Here is a 23,760-nt window from a genome sequence, read left to right on the forward strand (position 1 = left end):
TGCTGTGGGCCGTGTGTGCCAGCGCTGTAATGAACGGGGGTACATGTCGGTAAAACTATATTAAATATTATAGCTATGGATCTAATAATATAGTCGATTGTCATTGAGTTTCTTACGGTCAATATGCAAGAAACAGATAATATTTTCATCCATACATTTCTGTTTTATACCGTGGTGAATATGAGTATAGTTTTAGAGTAACTCCCAGTGTAATCCCAGGAAACGCCACCAAACAGCGTTTTACTGCATATCACTATAAATCGTGCCATTCCTCGCCTGGATCAATAATCAATCTGAAATCAACGCTAGGTTATCGGTATTATGTTTCATCATGCATGCATGAAAGAGTGGGGGGGGGGGGCACAAGGCGTTAGGCGGCGTTAGCGGCCACAAGGCGTTAGGCGGCGTATTGGATGTTTGCGATCTCAGACCCATTCAGGACGCGTGAACACTTAAGGTAACCTACTTGCGTTCAGCGTTTCTCTGATTGGCCACGACGCCCACGTGACCACGCGCTAGACCGCCCCCTTATCGCCGCCTGCCGCGCCTGTGTGTTGCAGCGCGGCACGAGCGGCAGAGGTCCCTCGCGGTAATGAAATGAAATGTAATGTTATGTTCGAATCGAATCGCTAGAATACACAACATATTTATCAAAACAACTACCAGATTCACTCATAACGTTATTTCGCGTGACAACACAGCCCAGCTGTCAGAAACTGTACATTGTTACGTTATATAACGCAACGTTATATAGCGTTATTTCACGTTTTTATTCATAACGTTATTTCGCGTGACAACACAGCACAGCTGTCAGAAACTGCCCATTGAGGGGGTTTGAATCACTGTACATCAGTGGAGGCTGCTGACTGATTAACTAGAAACTGTACATGCAGAGTTAAGTGTACTGTACTGTACAATACAGAGTTAAGTGTGTAATGTACATACAGAGTGTAGTGTACAATACAGAGTACAATTAACTCTGTATGTACAGTACACACTTAACGCTGTATGTACAGTACGCTCTGTATGTACAGTACACACTTAACTCTGTATTGTACAGTACACTCTGTATGTACAGTACACACTTAACTCTGTATTGTACACTGCAGTACACTTAACTCTGTATGTACAGTACTCACTTAACTCTGTATGTACAGTACACACATAACTCTGTATTGTACAGTACAGTACACACTTAACTCTGTATTGTACAGTACAGTACACTTAACTCTGTATGTACAGTACACTTAACTATGTATGTACAGTGCGCGGCTACGTGGCGTAGTGGGCAAGGCGCTCGCCACGAAATCTGGAGACGCTGGGCTCGCCTGTTCGAGCCTAGCGCTCCACATTTGCTTTCAGTTTAGCTGGTCGTCCGTACTAATACACATTGGCCGTATTAGGGGGTCGGAAACTGATGGGTGGGGATCGGGCGTTGTGGACAGCGACTCCTACAGGTCGGTTGGTGCGCCTGCGCAGTAGAATCAGGAAGTGTCGGGGGCAGCGTGAGCCTCCCACGCGTTACTCCTCGCCACTGAGAGATCGAGCTGCGCAGGTGAAAAGATGCGACTGCTGTTACCTCAAGTACCGGAGGGGACTTGTGCTATGTATGACTTAGTCCACATTGCAGCCGGCTTGTGGGAGGCAGGAAACAGCGTTCGTGACAGGGGAGGGTTGAATTGGATGTTACAAAATTGGGATGGGAGAAAATATAGAAAATGGGAGAAAAAGTGGATACAAAAAAAAAACTATGTATGTACAGTACACTTAACTATATGTATTGTACAGTACACTCTGTATGTACAGTACACACTTAACTCTGTATGTACAGTACACTCTTAACTCTGTATGTACAGTACACTCTTAACTCTGTATGTACAGTACACTCTTAACTCTGTATGTACAGTACACTCTTACTGATTAACTAGAAACTGTACATTGTAACGCAACGTTATATAATGTTATTTCGCGTTTTTATTCATAACGTTATTTCGCGTGACAACACTGTACATCAGTGGAGGCTGCTGACCAAATTTTTAGGTGAAGCGCAAATTATTATATTATATATTAAATTATATTTTTTAAACATCCCCAACGCTGCAACACCCCCATTCCTCCCAGGTGTCAGGCTCCTCATTCGCTTCCATTCATTTTGGGGACCATGTTTAAATATCGGAGATTAACGTTATTTCGATTGATATGAATAGCTAGTTACGTTTATATAGAGAGATGATAAATTAATTAAACGTAAAAAAAAAAAAAAAAAATATTGAGGTGATTCAAACTTGTCACCGACTGACCATAGGCTCTACAGCAAGCTGACGAGTTGAGCTATCCTTCGATATTAAAACTGAGTGACGAATGTATAATTTACACTTGTGCCAATTGCCTACTTATTATTAAGCTAGGTATTGCGCGAGCGTTGCTTGATTAACCTGCGTGGTTATTATGTAGGGGGGATTACGAATGCATAATGCCGCGGCAACCTATTAATATTACCTATGCGACCTACAGTATGTGACACATTAAAGATGGCGGCTTGCATTCTGAACGAGCGTATTCGCGAAGGAGAGTGCTCTGCCGCGGGGGCGTGCTAGGCGTGGTCACGTGGGCGTCGTGGCCAATCAGAGAAACGCAGAACGAAACGCTGAACGCAAGTAGGCTACCTTAAGTGTTCACGCATTCAGGACAGCCTGCACAGGCTGCCCGATGAATTATCAATGGAAATAGCGAATAAAAGAAATAACGATCCAGAAACGTGTTTATCCGTGAACGGCACTCAACCGTTGGGCGCCAGAAACTTGTTTATTCGTGAACGGCACTGGAAGTGTTAACATGCGCCCAGAAAAGCGGCCATATTTTTTACTTGAACTTGAGAACTGCCAACTTTTTTGGCAAAGCTTATCTTTATACTTATAGCACATGCATAAGCCTGGTCTCTTTTGAAAGATAACATTCTCAATTACACAATAAAGAAAAATCACTTTTAGTGCTAATGAAATAGAGTAACATAGGGCTGAACTTGAGTTATACTTGTACTTGTGTACTCACGTTTTTCTGTAGTTAGAAGAAATTATATCCCCAAAAATTGGTATAAGCTGGAAAACACAGTGAAGCCTGAAGCCTTATGTAGTACAGGTCCAAATTCATAAAAATTCAAAATTCATTCAGAAATGGGTGATTTAAGGCCGGACGGATACTTGCCCATCAGTTGCGCCAACCAGACCATCCCCACTATCAATGATGAGCGGGGCTCAAAAGCCACTGACAACCTTGAAATTAATGAATGCTTTCAAACTTTCTACCAATTGTTATACACCTCGGACTTGCAAGTGGGCCCCTCCACACTGGACGATTTTTATAGGACCCTTCATGTCCCGACAGTCGACCCAGAGATGGCCGCAGATCTGGAGGAGGACCTTACGGTCACGGAGATTGCATCAGCAATTAGATCTATGCAAAGTGGCAAGTCCCCGGGGCCAGACGGCTACCCTACAGACTTTTACAAAAAATTCTCAGTCCAGCTATCCCCGCTGCTGCTATCCGTATTCGATGAATCATTCTCAACTAATTCTCTTCCTCCAACCATGCGCCAAGCAGTTATCTCCTTAATCCTTAAAAAGGACAAGAATCCACTTGAATGCGCCAATTGTATAAAAAATTTATAAAAATCTAACGACCACCCCTAGGCATGCTCTAATTCTCATAACACACTCCTGCGAGTGATGTAATGCTTAAACATGCCACTCATTTAGTTTTCCCTCAACAGGTTGATCTATATCCCTTGCTACACCTGAAGAAGAGTGGTTCCGGATGCAGATCTACACAGTGGCTCATTTCCTTGCACACACCCCCCCCCCCCCTTATTATGGTAGACAGTTATTTTTCTGGGCTAGCTGTGGCTAATTTGCCTTCGGGCCATTGTACACTGACCTGGAGCCAGTGCCTTATTTTATACTCCCTCTCCTCTAATGGTAAATAAATGGCTGCATTTATATAGTGCTTTTATCCAAAGCGCTTTACAATTTGTTCCTCAAATTTGTACTCATTCACTCACACATTCACACACCGACGGCGGAGGCAACCATGCAAGGTGCCAACCTGCTCATCGGGAGCAATTAGGGGTTAAGTGTCTTGTAGTGAAACACAGATGAGTGCATGCAATAGCAACTGAACATTTTGAAATATTGAAGATAGAGCTGATAGCGAATCCATTTGGTCTCTATCGGTTGTCTCCCCTGTTGTTTGTATATACTACATTTTTATACTTTTGTTTTGTTTTTATCTCAAACGTGTGGTGACTACTCAACTCATGGCATGAACTGGTGACTATTGGAGGACCAGGAAAAATGTTCAACCCTAGTTACATCCCAACCCTATTAATCTTACCCTTTGACCAGCTCCACCATAACAAAGTTGCTGCCGTCCCCAACGTTGTAGAGCATCAGGCCGTCCAGTGTGGAGGTTTTGAACTGGAAGAAGAGGCGCATGGAGGTGTAGGCCTGAAGAGTGGGAAACGCCAGATAGCTGGCTTGGCTGAGGAAGGTCACAGGGTCAGCCACGATGCGCCTCATGCCAAAGCGAGCGTTTAGCTGGCAGTAGGAGATGTCTCCGTTCTTACACTGGTCCAGGTAGGGAATCCCGTTGAAGGAGAGAGCCTGCAGGTACGGGCCAGGCAATAAAACAGTATTAACTAAAAAAAAGTGCAAAATAGACAGTGCTCTCTACCACCATCATCAAAACATGAAATTATGGAATATCTTTTGGAAGAACGGTGTTCCATCCCTCCATTAGAGTTCCAGACTTCTAGAATCTATGCCAAGACGCATTGAAGCTGTTCAGGCAGCTCGTGGCCCAACAATTGACAATTGGTTTTTCCTATAATTTGTCACCAGTCTGTATATATGGATCAGCTATCATTGTTATCAACTGATATGAAAAAGTTAAAGTAAGTTTTAATCATATCACCCAGGCCTACCTGCAGGTGGCCAATGAAGTTTGATGGAACCACAGAGCTGAAACGTCGTTCTGTCAGGATGCCCGTCTCAATGGTGTTGAATTCCAATCGAGTGATGTCACCAGTCATGTGACCTGAGGGAGAATAATGTGTATTGTATATTAATCTATGATAAAACATGTACATAAAAAGATGTTTTAAATAAAACCGGTGGGTCCAATGCAGCACACAGATGATAAAACTTATATCCAACACGGTCTCACAAGAAAACGTGAGACTGCTATCAAATTAAGTTCTGATCAAAACGATCAAATATTGAATAATTATCAGGATTTTAACCCTTTAAATGCCAGTTTGTTATTTTCCATATAACAAATGTTGGGGGGCTGGATTTCTTCATTTTTTATCAGTCTTGGATATGTCAAGGATTAGTCAAAATATTTACTTTGACTTCTAATGACTTAAAAGGATAGTTAATTAAACTGATGCCTGAGGGTTAAAACAAATAAGTATATTACAGCTAATTTGCAAAAATTGGAGAGACACCGAGCCTCGCAATGTGGAAGCGCTGCCATCTTGGTCAGTTATTGTGAACCAGTATTAGTATACAGTACCTTCTAAACTGGCCCCAGTAAATGTCCAACCCCCGTCCCCCCAACCCAACCCCCCTTATGTACAGTTTCCTCCCCCTCAAATGTATATATTCTCTTTTAGAAACTCGGTCTGTATATAAACAGTACTGTATATTTTTATATCTTGTATGTCATAAATGTCTGGATGTAACAGTACTGTATATCTGTATGTTGTGTATGTCATAAATGTTATGAATTGAAAATGGGGGACCCTGATGTAAACGAGACGAAAGTCTTTCTCTGGTCTGCATTTCTTAACAATTGTGTCTATTGAGCTGTACTGTATTGTACCCATTGAGAGAAAATGGTGGTTTTTTCAATGTATATTTGGTTTATAAAACTGATATAAAGAGACGCTTTAAGAGGGTAATATCATTATCATCACGGGATGATATTGACGGTGGTGGAACCAGTGGTTTCACAGGCACAGGCCACGTCAGCGAGGGTGTTTGTTATGAATTCCTTGTAAGAACAAAGATAACAGAGCGAGGGAGAGGGGTGACCTCTTTAATGCAACAGTGAATGAGACGTTTTGAAGTGTGTGTAAAGGTTAAATGCGGTTGTCATGACAGCGCGTCGCCCTGACAACCAGAAGAGGGGCGGGGCTATCGTTTCTACGACGAAGATCTATAAGTCGAACGGTGTTTCCGGGTGTAAGGCAGACTAAAAATCTGACTCAGACTAGAATCTGACCAAGAGCGAGTAGGACTGAGATCACACAGAAGACACTCTCTCCTCTCATCACAGAGAGGAGGGGGGGGGGGAGAATGCCACATCATCATTAGCTTCGGCTAACGCGAGGAGGGTTAGGCTAAAGACCAGGCCTGAACAATATTGGACTGAATAACAAAAGGACGATAGACGAACACACCGAAAGATCATTAGAATAGACTCTTCAAGGACAATACAATCTGTTAACATCTGAGCTGAGGTTTCTGTTTATCAAATAAAACCACGCTTTTCCTTGTAAGGTATTTCACGTTGTCGAAGTGTCGGATTCTTACGGAGGTGGAGAATTATTATGGTTTGCGGATTGTACTAACGGGGAGAGATAAGGATCTTATCTGCCAGTATAGGAGACGTCAGGACCATTAAAATGACACAACGCAGAGGAATTGGATGGAGAGCCAAGCAGACGAAGACGTGATACTGGCCAGTTCAAGTTTCAAGTTTCAAGTTTCTTTAATAGTTGTCATACAGAAGTACAGAATACTTTTGTACAAAATGCTTCTTACTGTTGCGCTCCAGAGACTGTGCATGACAAGATAAGTGTGAAATAAAAACATAGTAAAAATTAGAAGAAAAAAAAAGAGGTCACAGTGTTCAGTTTAGACATATGTACAATGTTCGTAGACGTAGTTACCATACAATATACAATACTGTGCAGTGTACTAATATACAATACTATATAGTGCAAGGCATAAATGGACGAGGTGCAGTTTAGGTACAATTCACAGTAGGTGTACGAGTTGTAGTGCAAATCCTTTATCAATAAATATAAAGTGTAAGTGTGTTTGTGTGATCTAAAGTGTGGAGAGTGGGTGCTGCAGTGTGTTGTTTGTTTGAGTGAGTGTGTGTGTGCGTGTGGGTGTGTGTGCTGTGTGCATTTGATGGTTGTTGCATAGTGATTATTGTTCGTTTAGCGATTATTGTTCGTTTAGCAGCCTGATGGCCTGGGGATAGAAGCTCCTTCTGAGTCTTTCTGTGCTCGCCATAAGACTCCGGTATCGCTTGCCTGACGGCAGCAGTTCAAAGAGGCAGTTGTTCGGGTGGCTCGAGTCCTTAATAATTCTCTTAGCCTTCCCCTTGCACCGCTTGTTGTAAATGTTCTGGAGGGTGGGAAGCCCCCCTCTAATTGTGCGTTCGGCTGAACGTGTCACTCTTTGTAGTCTGCTACGGTCTTGTGCAGTGCTATTCCCAAACCAGGAGGTGATGTTGCCGGTCAGGATGCTCTCTATTGTACATGAGTAGAAGTTCCTAAGGATCTTCTGACTGACTTGGAACTTCCTTAGGCGCCTGAGGAAGTAGAGGCGTTGTCGTGCCTTCTTCACAACACTGTCAATGTGTGTGGTCCATGTCAAGTCCTCGGATATGTGGGCTCCGAGGTACTTGAAACTGTTCACTCTCTCAACTGGTGCCCCGTCGATGCTGAGGGGGCTGTAGTCCTTGACCCCCGACCTCCTGAAGTCCACAATCATCTCTTTTGTTTTGCTGACGTTCAGGGAGAGGCAGTTCTCCTGACACCACTGTGACAGGTTCTCTACCTCTTCCAGGTAGGCCCTTTCGTCGTTGGCAGAGATCAGGCCCACCACTACTGTGTCATCAGCAAATTTGATGATGGTGTTGTTGTTCCGCTGTGCTACGCAGTCATGTGTGTACAGGGAGTAGAGGAGGGGGCTCAGAACACAGCCCTGGGGGGCCCCTATGTTGAGCGTGATGGATGAGGAGGTGCAGTTGCCGGCTCTTACCACCTGGGGTCTGCCCGTCAGGAAGTCCAGGACCCACTGGCACAGGTCATAGTTCAAGCCCAGGTCCCTGAGCTTGGCTATGAGTTTGGAGGGGACTATGGTATTGAATGCTGAGCTGTAGTCGATGAACAGCATTCTCACATAGTTCCCCTTCCTCTTGTCCAGATGTGATGCTGCTGTGTGCAGCACATGGGCTATGGCGTCCTCCGTGGACCTGTTGGGGCGATATGCAAATTGCAGAGGGTCCAGGTTGATGGGGAGGGAGGAACAGATGTAGCCCTTCACTAGCTTCTCAAAGCACTTCATGGCTATGGAGGTGAGGGCTACAGGGCGGTAGTCGTTGAGGCAAGCGGGCGTAGATTTTTTGGGTACAGGGATGATGGTGGACTTCTTCAGACAGGTGGGGATGACGGCCTGTTCCAAGGACAGGTTGAAGATGTCAGTGAATACCGGGGCCAGTTGGTCGGCACAGACTTTTAGGACGCGGCCGGGGATGCCGTCCGGTCCTGCTGCCTTCCTGATATCCACTTTTTTAAAGATCCGTCTCACCTCATGCTCTGTTACCCTGAACACTGAGTCTCCATCAGCAGACCCCCCCCCCCCCCCATTGCCGTGGTTTGTAGGCTGGTGTTGTTATTCACAGCCTCAAACCTCGCATAGAAGGAGTTGAGATCATTTGCTAAGGAGATGTCACTGTTCAGTTTGAGGGGGGTTCCTTTGTAGTCTGTCATTGTTCTGAGGCCCTGCCACATGCCTCTAGAGTCAGCCTGTTCAAACTGAAGTTCAACTTTATCCCTGTAACGCCGTTTTGCCTCTATTACTGCTCTCCTGACGTTGTATCTTGCCATCTTGTGTTCTTCCATGTTGCCTGTCACCAGCCCGGTGTTGTATGCTGATGTGCGCACTTTCAGAGCCTCACGGCTCTGATCAGGATCTAACAGTTGATGCCATTTGGACCCGGATTATTGCTTGCTTTGAAGTTTCTTGAAAGGAAGAGACTGTGTGCAGTGCCGAGGCGTGAAGGGGTAGCCATGGACGCAAGCCAAGCCAGCGAGCAAGCAAGGCCAGCGCCATGGACCCAGCGAGCGAGCCGAGCAAGGCCGGAGAGATAAACAGCGCCATGGACCAGAACAACTGACGGTGAAAAGATAAAGTGAGTCTCAACAACTTCACAAGCCAATAAGAAAACGAACAATAGTGTATCCGTAAACGTAATTAGTTTGACACAGAGAATGCCAGCTGTAATAGTGTGTTTGAATAACAGCAGAGCGGCACCGGTTTTTGTTTTGAAAATCTTATCTACAGAGCACAGAAGCCACTGTATAGGAGATGGGAAGGGAGGCAAAGGGGAGATGTTTCATTCAATTAAAGGGGCAACATCGTATTTAGTTTGATTACTGTTCAAAACGCAGAAAGCGGGAAGCGGGACTGTGACGTGAAGGGAGCGAGAGAATGTTTGAGACATTAAAGGGACGGTGGGAAAAAAAATGGAAAAAAATTGGCCGTAGAGCCACGAGGAGATTAGAACCGGGAAGTGACACGTCAACCAATCCTCTAGACTGAGTTTGGCCGCCATCTAGGGGGGGCAGTGGGATAATACAGGCAAATGGAGGAGGAGTAGGTCGCCACCTAGTGGCGGAGGGGGGGGTAGTGCTGGGGAGTTTCCATTACCCATAGGGGAATATTTAGAGTTTAATTTAATTAAGGAGATTAATTGCGGAGGGGGGGGGGTAGTGCTGGGGAGTTTCCATTACCCATAGGGGAATATTTAGAGTTTAATTTAATTAAGGAGTTTAATTTGTTCAAATTACCAACTGCTTGTGTGTATACACAGTGGTGTATGTGAGAACTTTGTAAAGGAACTCAAAGTGTAGAATAGAGCAACGGACCGCTCCAGAGCAACGGACTGCTCCGTGTAGAATAGAGCGACGTGACAGCTCCAGGGCGACGGTAGACAGCCCCGTAGGGTATAGAGCGACGTGACAGCTCCAGGGCGACGGTAGACAGCCCCGTAGGGTATAGAGCGACGTGACAGCTCCAGGGCGACGGAAACAGCCCCGTAGGGTATATAGAGCGACGTGACAGCTCCAGGGCGACGGTAGACAGCCCCGTAGGGTATAGAGCGACGGGACAGCTCCAGGGCGACGGTAGACAGCCCCGTAGGGTATAGAGCGACGGGACAGCTCCAGGGCGACGGTAGACAGCCCCGTAGGATATAGAGCGACGTGACAGCTCCAGGGCGACGGTAGACAGCCCCGTAGGGTATAGAGCAACGGACAGCTCTGTTGTATGTTAGATGATAGTACGAGTATGTATGTGAGTTAGGGGCAGGGAACCAACCTGCTCTGTTGTATGTTAGAGCGATGCTCTGTTGTATGTTATTATCATAATAATAATATCGATATACAGGTTAATTAAATAGTTTAATTATTGAATGGGTTAAATAAGAATTGCACAGAGAGATGAGATGCGGTTTAATTAAATAAGTTTAATTATGAAATAAGAGGGAGTTCGATCTCCAGTGGGGCCTTCTCACACCTAATAAATAGGCAGAGTCTTGAGGGGACACGTCACCAGAAAGAACTGGCGCGCGCTGGGGGTCATCCGTGGGACGAACAGATAGAGCGCGGAGTGGGTATCGTTTAGCTGCTGGTGTCACGCCGGAAGACAACAAAACAGGGAACAGCCCTGTAGGATTAGATATGGGTGTTGAGAAGGTGGGGGACTAATAGAGAACAAATAGCGCCATGGGCTGTAGGACACTCACACCGTCCAACAGTCTGAAAGGGCGTGGCCATGGCAGGGGCTTGCAGAGGAAAAAATATATAGAGAACGAGCTGCAGGCCCAAAGCCACGGTAGACTAATAGAAAGCACCGGGTCGAGTGTACAGAAAAACTGCTGGCGTGGTGTTTCTGCTTTCAGAGTCTGGAGAGGGCCGACGGCGGTGGAGATGAGCCTCAACCAAGACGGCCAACAGGGCGGAGACGGCCAACGGGGCGGAGACGGCCAACGGGGCGGAGACGGCCGACGGGGCGGAGTCCAGCGGTCACAGGCGGTGTTGCCCAGGGGAGAACGAGGCGGACATGGGAGGGGGCTTCCCTGCGGAGACGCTGTTTAGAGAGCGTTTTGAAACAACAGAGCACGGGCGGTGAATCATGGACAAGCAGGGCAGGGGTGTAGCTCCAGATTCTGGGCCCCATGAAAGAATGTATTTGTAGGCCCCCAGTGAATGCGAGCGCGCGTAAGCGGATTTTTTTTTGGCAATTTTTTTATTGATGAAAACGCATAATATGGTTTTTACCTATACATTCGGATCAGCAGTTCAGCACCTGCACTGTTGGTGGGTGAGCCTAGTAAAGGATGTCGCATTGCGTTCATCTTCAATGAATGGACCAATGCAATAGTCTACCAAAGCCCCCCCTCTCTCTCTATATATCTCACACACACACACATACACACACACACACACACACACACACACTTCAGAAACAAACATAGTATCAATGAGAGCATCAATAATACACCTGAGTGACTGGGGGGGGGCCCAGTGCTGGGCCCTTGGAATCATCCTAAGCTAGGGTGTTTGTTATGAATTCCTTGTAAGAACAAAGATAACAGAGCGAGGGAGAGGGGTGACCTCTTTAATGCAACAGTGAATGAGACGTTTTGAAGTGTGTGTAATGGTTAAACGCGGTTGTCATGACAGCGCGTCGCCCTGACAACCAGAAGAGGGGCGGGGCTATCGTTTCTACGACGAAGATCTATAAGTCGAACGGTGTTTCCGGGTGTAAGGCAGACAAAAAATCTGACTCAGACTAGAATCTGACCAAGAGCGAGTAGGACTGAGATCACACAGAAGACACTCTCTCCTCTCATCACAGAGAGGAGGGGGGGGGGGGGGAATGCCACATCATCATTAGCTTCGGCTAACGCGAGGAGGGTTAGGCTAAAGACCAGGCCTGAACACTATTGGACTGAATAACAAAAGGACGATAGACGAACACACCGAAAGATCATTAGAATAGACTCTTCAAGGACAATACAATCTGTTAACATCTGAGCTGAGGTTTCTGTTTATCAAATAAAACCACGCTTTTCCTTGTAAGGTATTTTACGTTGTCGAAGTGTCGGATTCTTACGGAGGTGGAAAATTATTATGGTTTGGGGATTGTACTAACGGGGAGAGATAAGGATCTTATCTGCCAGTATAGGAGACGTCAGGACCATTAAAATGACCAAACGCAGAGGAATTGGATGGAGAGCCAAGCAGACGAAGACGTGATACTGGCCAGTTTGATCAGGATCTAACACCATTCTGCAATCTGTTAATAACATTTTCAATCAATCAATCAATCAATCTTCTATAGTCATGTTGTGTTATTGTGATCCAGTATTAGTATACAGTACCTTCTACAGTCATGTTGTGTTATTGTGATCCAGTATTAGTATACAGTACCTTCTACAGTCATGTTGTGATATTGTGATCCAGTATTAGTAGATAGATAGATAGGATACTTTATTAATCCCCTTGGGAAGATTCGGTGACATACACATACAGCCTCATTATAGGAATATTCCACAATTATTACAATTTGACAGTAATAATGGCACACATAAATTCACACAGCATGCACATTTGTTGATAACATGCAGTACTACAGTAGATCTTGAGACTACAGATATCGTATATCCGCTGCCACTCTGCAAGGCCACGAAGGTCGAGCGTCGGCGTGAGTCGGAGGGAGGGGGTAAGGAGGGCTGGTCCATAGCCACAGTTGCAGCTAGTGGTAGGGGGGGTGGGGGCCCTAGCCACAGTTGCAGCTAGCGAGGGGGGTAGGGTTGGGGATTGGGAGGGCGAGACATCAGCAGCTTCCTGGCCCCCCCCCCCCAGTATAGTAGTAGTATACAGTACCTTCTACAGTCATGTTGTGTTATTGTGATCCAGTATTAGTATTAGGAGTCCCGGCCGGTGTCCCTCCCAATCTACTCCGGGCCATAGAGACCATGCACATGGGTACAAGAGCCAATGTGGTAACCCCAGATGGCAACAGTGAAGAGTTTGACATTCTGGCTGGGGTGATACAAGGGGACACCCTTGCCGCCTTCCTCTTCATCATAGTCCTAGACTATATGCTCAGGAAGGCCATCAGTGGATGGGAGCAGGAACTTGGCCTCACAATAACACCTAGGATATCGAGACGACATCCCGCTGTAGTCCTAACAGACCTGGATTACGCGACATCAGCCTGCTCTCTGACCGCGTAGACTCAGAGTGGAGACGGAGTGCGCCAAGTTGGCCTTAGGCTAAATGTCAAGAAAACCGAGGTCATAACCTATTACATCCAACCGGATCATCCACCTCTAATAACAACAGGAGGCACTGCTCTAAAGGAAGTCAGTGACTTCAAATACCTATGTAATGGGCTCGTGGGTCAACTCGTCCTAGCAAGAACTTAAAGTGAGGAAGGCGCTTGCGTGGAGGGCCCTGAATGGCATGACCCGTATGTGGAACTCCAATCTCCCCCGACAAATCAAACTCAGCTTCTTCTACAGTATGTAGAGTCTGTTCAGTGAATGCTGGACCCTGCTGAAGTCCCTAGATGAGTGCTACACCATAATTCTGAGTGTAGTACTCAACATCAACAAGGATGAGCATGTCACCAAAGCAAACTTGTATGGGGTGGCGCTAAGGGTGAGTGAGAAGATTCAAGATTCAAGATTGTTTATTGTCATGTGCACAGTTAAACAGACAGTTTGCCATACAATGAAAATCTTATTTTGCTAGTCCGCCCTTCACACAAAATCACACAATACTTAACAAAAATGTTTTACAATTTAAATACAAGCGAGTGCTAAAAAATAAGGTAAAATAGATAAATATAAAATATACAAGGCACAGTGAGTAACATTGCACGTTCCAATTCAGTGATAACAATATAAATGGAGGTGACAGTGGTGTCGCAGCAGCAGTTAAAAAGTGTCTTTAGTGATTCATAGTTCGGGGGAAGGGTGACAGTGAGGTCACAGCAGCAGTCAGGTCAGAGTGTCTGCCTGGCACAAAAGTGGAAAGAGAAAGTAGCAGTCAGGAGAATGAGGCTGGCAGGTCACTGCCAGAGACACCAAGAGCTGCCAGCCAGCAAACTTGTGCTGTGGGAGCCAACACACAGGCAACGATCACAAGGAAATCCCACACCAACATACATGGACGTACTCAACAAAAATGCCGGAGCAGGAAGTACCGGCGAGCTAGCCGGATGCATGGAGGATTGGGATGACTGGAAGCACCGATGGAGGGCTCGTCCAAGGACGACCTAGATACCTATACCTTCTACAGTCATGTATTATTGTGAGCCAGTATTAGTATACAGTACCTTCTACAGTCATGTTGTCCACAGACAGCTGCAGGTTTCTTCCACGGCGCAACAGTTTCACAGAGTGCCACTCATTGTCACTCAGCTTCTGGCCAACAAGGAAAACATCTGGCCCTTCACCTGGGGACAAGTCACAATCACGTCGCACATGTTCAATAACAGGCCTCAGTCAATAGTATTTGCAAAGTATTAGTGTGTTTTAACTTGCTTTGGGCACCAGGTGAGTAGGATTTTTTGTCATTATTGTTGTTTACCTCCTGATATTACTTGCCTCCTGACATCACAGTAGGGCTGACCCCTATTAATAGATTAGTCGACTAATCGGTCGAAAGGAGCCATAGTCGACTGGCCAACCTCTTAGTCGAATATAATAAAAAAAATTAAATAAAATAAAATATGAATTTTTTCTTTTTAAATTTTTTTTTGACATTCTTTCCAAAAGAAAAGAGGCCTAGAAGCGTGGCTAACGCTAATGGCACGCATACCAGAGGCTAACTGCCTACGAAAACAGGCACAGAGGCACTGAAAGAGGATTTCACCCATCTAATGAACACACTAGACTAGACAAATATCAAGATGTATCCATCAGTGGACCAATTGCATGAGGACAAGAAGCCTTCAGTCGACTCCTTCAGACATTAAGCACCCCCCACAGCCCAAATGGAATGATACAAAGAAAAAAAAAAAAAAAAAAAAAAAATGAAATTATATATACATATATATATATTTTTTTTTAAGTCGACCAATAGTCGACTAACGGCAAATTTTTGCCAATCCTAGTCGACCATCCAAATCCTTAGTCGGGGACAGCCCTACATCACAGACCATGATTTATAGCACCAGCCCCCCCATACTGTCCACATCACTCTATTACTGTGTGTCACATGCTAGTTAGGATAACTGATAGGACCAAACATTAGCTCTCAAAGGTTTAAGCATGAGTTGAACCTTACTTAGCATACTGAGTGTGGGAAACTAATCTTAAAAAAAAAATTATATCATTTATATTGGCCCATGTTCAAGATTTAGTTTCTAAAGTCTATCATCTAATGAATTATTCATAAATAAGAATGACAAGTAGCCTAACTTTGACATTTGCGGGCTGTTGCATAAGGAGGAGCAGATACTGCCCCGGTTCCAACTGACACGACCACCATGTCCGCCGCCAAAAGATACTTACAGTCACGTACTGTATAGTCATTTAAAAAATGTATTTGGAGTAGTAGAAATATTTAACAATATTTGGAACAATGTGTGTCTGGAGAACAAAAGCATCATGATCCATCGGTTGGTTGTCATTTTATAGCGTTGTGAATATTAGGTATAACACACTTTTCGTCTAGGCTTTTTTCCCGGGAGCTAGATAATAGGCTAAACGTTGGCGCCGTTATATCAAATGCCATTTCTGCTGTATATATACAAATGAAATAAAACAAACTGCGTAGCATCCGGACTATTACAGAGCATCTATGGATGAAATGGGGGCGGTGGGGAACGCGATTACTATTATTGATCCGCAATACAGTGTGCGTTCAATATAGCATTTTCATTGACCAATCACGTTACGTTATAAAACAATGTCCAATCCAGCTGTAATTTGGGGTAATATTATCCTACCGTCAGGCCATGTGATCGCCGGCAGCATTTCCTCACCACTCATCGGATTCTGGTAGATCGATATGCACATTGGCTAATCATAAATCCCATTATTCCATGCTGAGAAAACCGCTCGCCAAACTGATCCAAGATGGAGGATGTTCGGCTGGGGTCAAGGAACTATGATCCGCCCACAGAATTGTACTTTTTTATTATTTTTAAAATTCACAATAATACTGCAGTGGAGCGATGGCGCCCCTAAGCGGGTTTGGCCGGTACTGCATGTTTTCGAAAATCAAATATCTGAAAAGATGCTGGTAGTGGATCGGGTACCTAAGAAGCGCTATAAATATGGAATAAAACAATAACAACTCGTCACGTATATACTCGTGGCTCTGGTCCACATCGCGCTTTTTCAAAACACGTATATATACGTGGACGGACGGACGGCATAGTGTCTTCAATTTACTTTTGGGTGTTATTCTTTTTTATATTATCTTTTTTCCCCTCCTTTTTCCTCCGTTTTTCTCCCATCCCAATGTTAGTCGTCGCCAATTCCCAATCCCCTTCCTGGTTGCTGCGCACCTACCCCCTACGGTCGGTCTGGGAGAGTGGAGGCTATCACATGCTTCCTCCGACACATGTGTAGCCAATCAACCGCTTCTTTTCACCTGGTAGCGCAGACTCTCACTGAGAGGGTGTAACGTGTGGAAGGATCACACTACCCCCCTTAGATCCTTTCCTCGCTTAGCAGGCGCTCCGACCGAACTGTAGGAGTCGCTGTTTACAACGACCAGGACCCACCCACCAGCTTTCCCACCCCTAACACTGCCAATTGTGTTAGTATGAACGACCAGCCAAGTTGGTAGCAATGCCGAGAGCTGGGCTCGAACCCAGCATCTCTTGCACTAGTGGCGAGCGCCTTGCCCACTGCGCCACTTAGCCGCCCTTGGGTGTTATTCTTAATTATTTACTTTATCTCCTATTGGTTGCATGATGTTTTTTTTTTTTATGTAAATATACTCCTTTGTTAGCATGAAAGAGAAAAAGGGATACATTGCGATTTGTGGCATTTCCTTTCATGGCCTTTTGTTCCCCCTGTAACGATAGGTTATGACTATAACCAAGTTCTGTCAATAGTGGTGACGCTCGGCATCACTCTAGCACTGTCCTCGCACACGTGCACGCGCACTGAATAAAGACCACAATGTACCTTTATATCCCAATATTTGTCTGACCACACCCCTATCAGCTCACCTACATAAGCAGGTGTGTGGTCACCTGCTCTCCTCCTTCCCAAGCTTTCACCACAAGGTGAGATCAAGGGCTGCAGCGGCGTCGGATGCCGAGCGTCACCACTATTGACAGAACTTGGTTATAGTCATAACCTATCGTTCTGTTTCATAGTGGATCCGCTCGGCATCACTCTAGCACAAAGGGAGGCCGAGCGGAGCCACCGGCCGACAAATACACCCCGCTGAAAGCCCCCCACAACCATCAGAACAGGGAGGGCCGAGCCCCCCCGACCCCCCCTAATGGAGGGGATCCCCCCTATTAGAGGTTTCCCAGGAGGGCGACGGACCCGACCGTGCGAAGAGGCACCCAAGCAACTCAACGCACAGGGTGAGCAGACCGTGGCCTGACCCCACGACTACACACACGCACAACCCGCATGCCACCCGGGAACGAACGGAGGGAACAACCTCGTTACTGCCCCCAGAAACACGGGGTCAAGGGCAAACCCAACCCCGTGGCAAGGCCGTAGCAGCGGAGCACGAAGGAAGACCCAGACCCACCAAAGGGACTGGACCCCCTGGAACGGGGGCCCGGAGAAGTCCATGGTGCCAGCATCAAGACCCCAACAGGTGGGCACTTAGTGACCCCGCCCCCCACATCGCCAGCGTATTCGGACAAAGGCCCCTCAGCCGAGCGGGCCCTGTCCCCCCAATAGTCCACCGCCTGGCACACTGACCCTGCAGAACAGGCAGTCAGCATGGCCGTAAGCACACAAAAAAGGTTAACCAACGGAAGCAGGCAGCGCACCGGGGAAAAACCAGGCAACAGGCTGTTAACCCGAGCCTGGAGACTACGGACGAGACAGGCGCCAGAGGGGACAGCTGAACACAGCCGCCCCGGCGGAAGGTGCGTATGCTGGCGTTGTTGCATGACCAAGCCTCCATTTAAAAAAAACCCACCCAGAGGGGTTGAGGCAGAGAAGGCTGACACGATTGGCAGACGTCATGAACGTGCAGGGGCACCCTCAACCGGGTAACCCCGGAGTTGACACTGCTCCAACACACCAGGGAATCAACCACCTTGGTGTTACCCAATGTGGTGGTTGTTCCTATAACCCCTCAAGAAAAAACTCCAAAACACACCTGCGGGTATACAACGGCTATACCGCAGTACAAGTGTTTCAGTTTCCAAAAAAGGGTTAACCCAGGCCTACAGGTCGACGAAACATTACTTCGGACCGGGCCCGGCGATACGGGAAGCACAGGGTCACCAGAGGAGGTCAAAGACCACCCCAACAGGCCCCTCTTCGCCATGCGTGAGAGGAGCGAAAATAATGGAGAACCAGCCCCAAGCACACCGTACTTGATATTCCCAGGCGGTCTCCCAACCAAGTACTAACCAGGACCAACCTGCGTAGTGGCCGAGATCTGATGAGATCGAGCGTGTACAGGTTGGCAAGGCCGTAAGCCATTACGACAGTGCTGAGTAAAAAATGTACCCAACCAGGGTCTCCATAGCGCTTAACCCTGTGACACCCGGACCGACCTGGCATTTTCCCCCTGAAAAAAGCCCAAGTCCCTCAGGGTACCAGAACAGCAGATCCGCATCCCCGGCGGACAACGGGTTCAACTGATCCAGACCAGCGTGACCAGAACCAGTCCCGTGCCCTAACCACGCCGACATGCCTACTCCAGGAGAAGGGGCAGATATGCGTGTTGATCTTAAACATGAAAAGAAGGCGCCACCCAGACATTCGGGGCGAACCGCGCCCGGTGGCCCACCCCCAGGGCGTGAGACCCCTCTACATATGTTCAGATCCATTCCGTCATCATCCCCCAGATATGAACGAGAATCCGTCGACAACCAAAACAGGTAGTCGGAAGAGGAAAAACCTCCATCCCAGTTGCTTTATAAAAACGCCGTTTTAACCCCAAGCAACCAAGGCGTGCCAGTCAGTCGCCTGATTACAGAACACCCCGAGCTAGCACTATGCGTGCGTCGGGACACAACCACATCAATGAACAGGCTATTTAGACCTGTCATTGAATCCCCAAGGCGCCCAGGGGAACGACAAGAGGGGTGTGATACTTCCTAACTCCAACTCTTTTTAAAAGAAAAGAAGGAAGCACCAACAGTATGTATCCCAGTCTACACAGCCGGGGGTAAAAATTGTTTACATTTTTACATCCCACCACCCTCCCATAGAGAGGAGATGGAAATCCCCAGAGAGACTTCCCACGCGAGCTGTACAGATTGAAAAGAATATATTGCACCTTGAGCCATGTAAAAGTTTGGTTTTAGGGCTCTCCGGGGAGGAGGCACTGAACCCATACACACTCAATAATCGAATTGAATCGAATACACACACAATAGAGTAGGACTCCTTCTTGAGGTTCCACTCACCTTATCAATCTGAGGAGGAGGCTCTGTACTCTGAGGAGGCTCCCTCACATGGAAGGAGAGTCCCAACTCACAGAAGGCCCGAATAGGAGCTTCGTGAGGAGGAGCCCTGACCACCCCCCGAAACAGATCCATCATATGGACCTGAACAGCACACGGAAGGCCTACCAACAGAGACGCGCACAGTGACGTACTCTATGGCGGGGGAATTTCTGCGGTGCACATGCCCAATATTCCAGGGCGTGGGACCAGGAAACTCCCCCCCCCCCCCCCCTCACCCTGTAACGTGCCGAACCGCAACGTGACAGGAACCTTGAAGGACAGGTGGGTTTACCCCTGACCAACAGAAAAAAGGGGGAGGAAAGGTTACCAGTTCACCCCTTTACGACCCCACACCCATGATACGATGTAATGACAAAAAGAGAGTATGACACAGTCATAGTCAGCTCCATGAAGCGTCTAACAGCTTCACACAGCGCATGTGCTAACCTGCTATCTGATTTTTACTAAGGAAAAAACACAGAATAGAGAGGGCTCTCCAAGAGCCCCGGTACCAAACCTACACATGTGCTTCTGTGGCCAGCCCAACCCAGTAGGTCACATGACACACACAACCCATCATCACCTACAAAAAATGGCAAAAACACTCTACAGAGGAACGCCGTTTTTCATAATGAGAGAATACATAATTCTCTATTAGTATCGGCCACAGGCCTTGCTAAGCACACACGAAAAGCGACCAAACAATCTTTTCCTTTAGGAAAATAAAGTTCCTCAAGCAGTTTTAGCACAACCTCAGCAATCAAGCTAAGGGTTACATCATATCCCTACCACACAGTGACACAATATAGTGTAACAACATGTCTGAGAGGAGGATGAAGAAGTCCCCAGGGAACCGGGGGGAAACACAACCCTCCTACTTTACCCTTAATACGGCCAGTTGAACAGGTAAACCTGTTAATATGTGAACACACTGTTCATTGTCATTACAGGCTGAGAAAAGAATCATTCTTTACTCATATGTCACTAAGCATAGCTTTATAGGTTAGTTTAACCCCCTTAGTTGTGAGTACACAGTACATAAACACACATGATGTTTCTCAACACAACAAACCAGATCATTTTCACATCTGTAACAAACAACCCGATTTGCATGGAGAAGCTAAATACCAGTGACAAGACAATTCACACATAACTCGCATCGTATCCTAAATGTAGTGCAGCAACACTCGTTTTGGAAAACATCGTTATTTACAAAACATTTAGAAGGGAAAGCAAGAAGAAGTGCTCAAGGTCTGGTCAGACCTTGCCTACCTTGAGCGCAGATCAAGCGAAACTGCAGTCTCTAACAAGGCACCGTAGTAAACACAGCCGTTCTGTGTTGTCGACCTGGGCAGCGTTGCCGCTCCATCCCGCCGCTACGGTCCCCCTTGTTGACGCAGTCCTTGCCGTCCTGGCTCAGGGCAGGTTCGACGAACATCCACTGTCAAAGATGACGTCGTAGTCAAGAGTGTTTAAAACATGTTATAATCAAAGCACGTTCAACAGTGTAGCATTAAGCTAACGGCCGCCATCAGCCGATAGCAGCAAGCTAACGTTTCCTAGCCTAGCCTAGGTAGGCCACAACTAGCACGCAAGCTAACGTTTCCTAGCCTAGTGATCACAACAGGCTAGCGCCGCAGCTAACAGCTGACTGGCTAACAGTAGGCCACCACTAGCACGTAAGCTAAGCAGCTATCACCTGAACTTGTACACAATGATATAACAATCACTCAGACAGGCCGCTGTTCTGAAACCCTCCTCACTGTTTAAGAGAGAAGAGAAACGAAATGTTAACACAGTTTTACAACGGTGATTTTACCAACACCCGGCGGGGCCAGCACAACACAACACGGGGCTGTAGCTGACTTGAACACAGATCTTCCACTAACGAACATCCATGCCCATATTTCCTCGTGAGGGAATACTCTCATTTGTATATGAAAGACGGGGCCTCACGGTGACAGAGAAACATCCAGAAATCGTCCAGAAAACACAGGGATCACCAGTGTTACTGGTCGTGGCCCACTAGTTAACTATAATGGGCTTCAGACCAAGGTCCTCTGCCGTTGCCTAAGAGGCTTGAACAAAGGACCCTTAATCTGGGGCCGGTGTTCGTAACATTGTCAGCTAGCCCCCATAGCACTAACAGACAAGTAGAGCTCGCAAGCAAAACATCACTCACCAAACCTGGAACCCACCGCTTCTCACAACAGCGGCGCGTCCTACAGTCCAGCTGTGCCTTTACCGCAACCAGCACACAGCAAGGAACTGCAGTTGGGAGGCATGCAGCGGCATGCTCCCAATACGAAAACCGGTGGAGGATTTTTAGAATGATCATCATCTTCCAGACACTCCAGTACGAAGACAATATCGCCGTATTTTCTCGAATATAGTGAGAGAGAAAATAAAGATATGATGTCAACGTATCTCTTGTTTTCCAACTCTTCTCCTACTATCACATTCACGTCAAGTGGGGATCTACCGAGGCACTTCCTTGTGGTGAAAGCGAGAAAGGAGGAGAGCAGGTGACCACACACCTGCTTATGTAGGTGAGCTGATAGGGGTGTGGTCAGACAAATATTGGGATATAAAGGTACATTGTGGTCTTTATTCAGTGCGCGTGCACGTGTGCGAGGACAGTGCTAGAGTGATGCCGAGCGGATCCACTATGAAACAGAACCTCATTCCTTCACCCCTCACGCTCACCTGGTCATTCCTTCCCGCCCCCTTTTCATCCCAGATAAGTAGGGGTAACCCCACAGAGAGAGGGGGGTACTTGACCCAATTCTCTTGGCCAGAGAATGTCAAGTCCTCTACCGAACTCCTAACCTATTTTTTTTTTAATTTACCATGTTTTAACAATACATATAACCAAGATTATTTGATCATGCGCATAATTAACCTCTCTGGTTCCACCACACTAACCAAACTGCAATTTTGCAAACCTACAGTTAATAGTTAATAGGTCATACACGCCAAGGCTCCAGTTGGCTCCATATCCCATGCCAGGGTACAGGCCTTGCGAGCGTAGGAACCTAGTAGCTGACTCCCACCTAAAAGGACAATATACTACCTTATGTATACCGTACCTTATGTGAATACTGTATACTTCATCAGATCATATATTTAGCATTTAACCATTTAGCACTTTTAGATTATATATTAGATTTAGATGATTGGATTATTAGATTATATATTGCATATATTTATCATTTTAGCGGTTCGTTTTTTTTTATTATATATTAGATTCGATTTAGATTGGATTATAAGATTATATAGTGTAACTATTGTAGGGCAAATATAACTGAGAGGGCATACATTCCCTCATCTTACACCTTGCTGCCCATATGCACATTTCCAGAATTAATTATATTGATTTGTTATAGGGCTGACCCCTATTAGTCGATTAGTCGACTAATCAGTCGAAAGGAGCCGTAGTCGACTGCCAACCTCTTAGTCGAATACACATAATAATTGTTCTTAATTTTTTTTATCATTCTTTCCAAAAGAAAAGAGGCCTAGAAGCGTGGCTAACGCTAATGGCACGCATACCAGAGGCTAACTGCCTAAGAAAACAGGCACAGAGGCACTGAAAGAGGATTTCACCCATCTAATGAACACACTAGACTAGACAAGTATTTGTATAGTTGTCAGTATTCCAATGTACAGTGTGCAGTGTCCCCCACCCACCCCCTACTCAACCCCCCCCAATATACAGTTTCTACGTCTAATGTATATAATACTGTATGTATATAGTACTGTATTTGCAAATCTGGTATGTCATAAATGTATAGATGTAGCAGTACCGTCTATCTGTATGTCATGTGTGTCATTGTTATGATGAATTGAAAATGGGGGACCCTGATGTAAACAAGACGAAAGTCTTTCTCTGGGCCCTATTCCCCGTACCTGGTTCAACTAAGTCGATCAAAAGTCCAATTATCCAGATTCAATTAACCCGATGTTTGAATCCGGGATTTCCCTGTTCCTCGAACGCTGATTCAGTCTCGTTCATTCGAACCAGACTTGATACTCAGGATAAGTGCGCGCGGCCGCT

The 23,760-nt window shown here is 46.3% G+C and overlaps 1 protein-coding gene across 1 annotated transcript in view; it reads right to left on the reverse strand.

Moving 5' to 3' along the window:
* LOC311233505 (neurexin-2-like) overlaps window positions 1-23,760 on the reverse strand; it is a gene marked incomplete at both ends in the record, with an annotated part of 583,916 nt that overhangs the window by 330,058 nt on the left and 230,098 nt on the right. Inside the window, 3 exons of the mRNA XM_084320472.1 lie at window positions 4,390-4,658; window positions 4,979-5,091; window positions 14,430-14,582. Of these exons, the coding sequence (XP_084176598.1) occupies window positions 4,390-4,658; window positions 4,979-5,091; window positions 14,430-14,582 (535 nt within the window). The remainder of the gene's footprint in view (window positions 1-4,389; window positions 4,659-4,978; window positions 5,092-14,429; window positions 14,583-23,760) is intronic.

The sequence above is a fragment of the Notolepis coatsorum genome, assembly GCF_963971535.1.
Source record: "Notolepis coatsorum genome assembly, chromosome: 8".
Lineage (NCBI taxonomy): Eukaryota > Metazoa > Chordata > Actinopteri > Aulopiformes > Paralepididae > Notolepis > Notolepis coatsorum.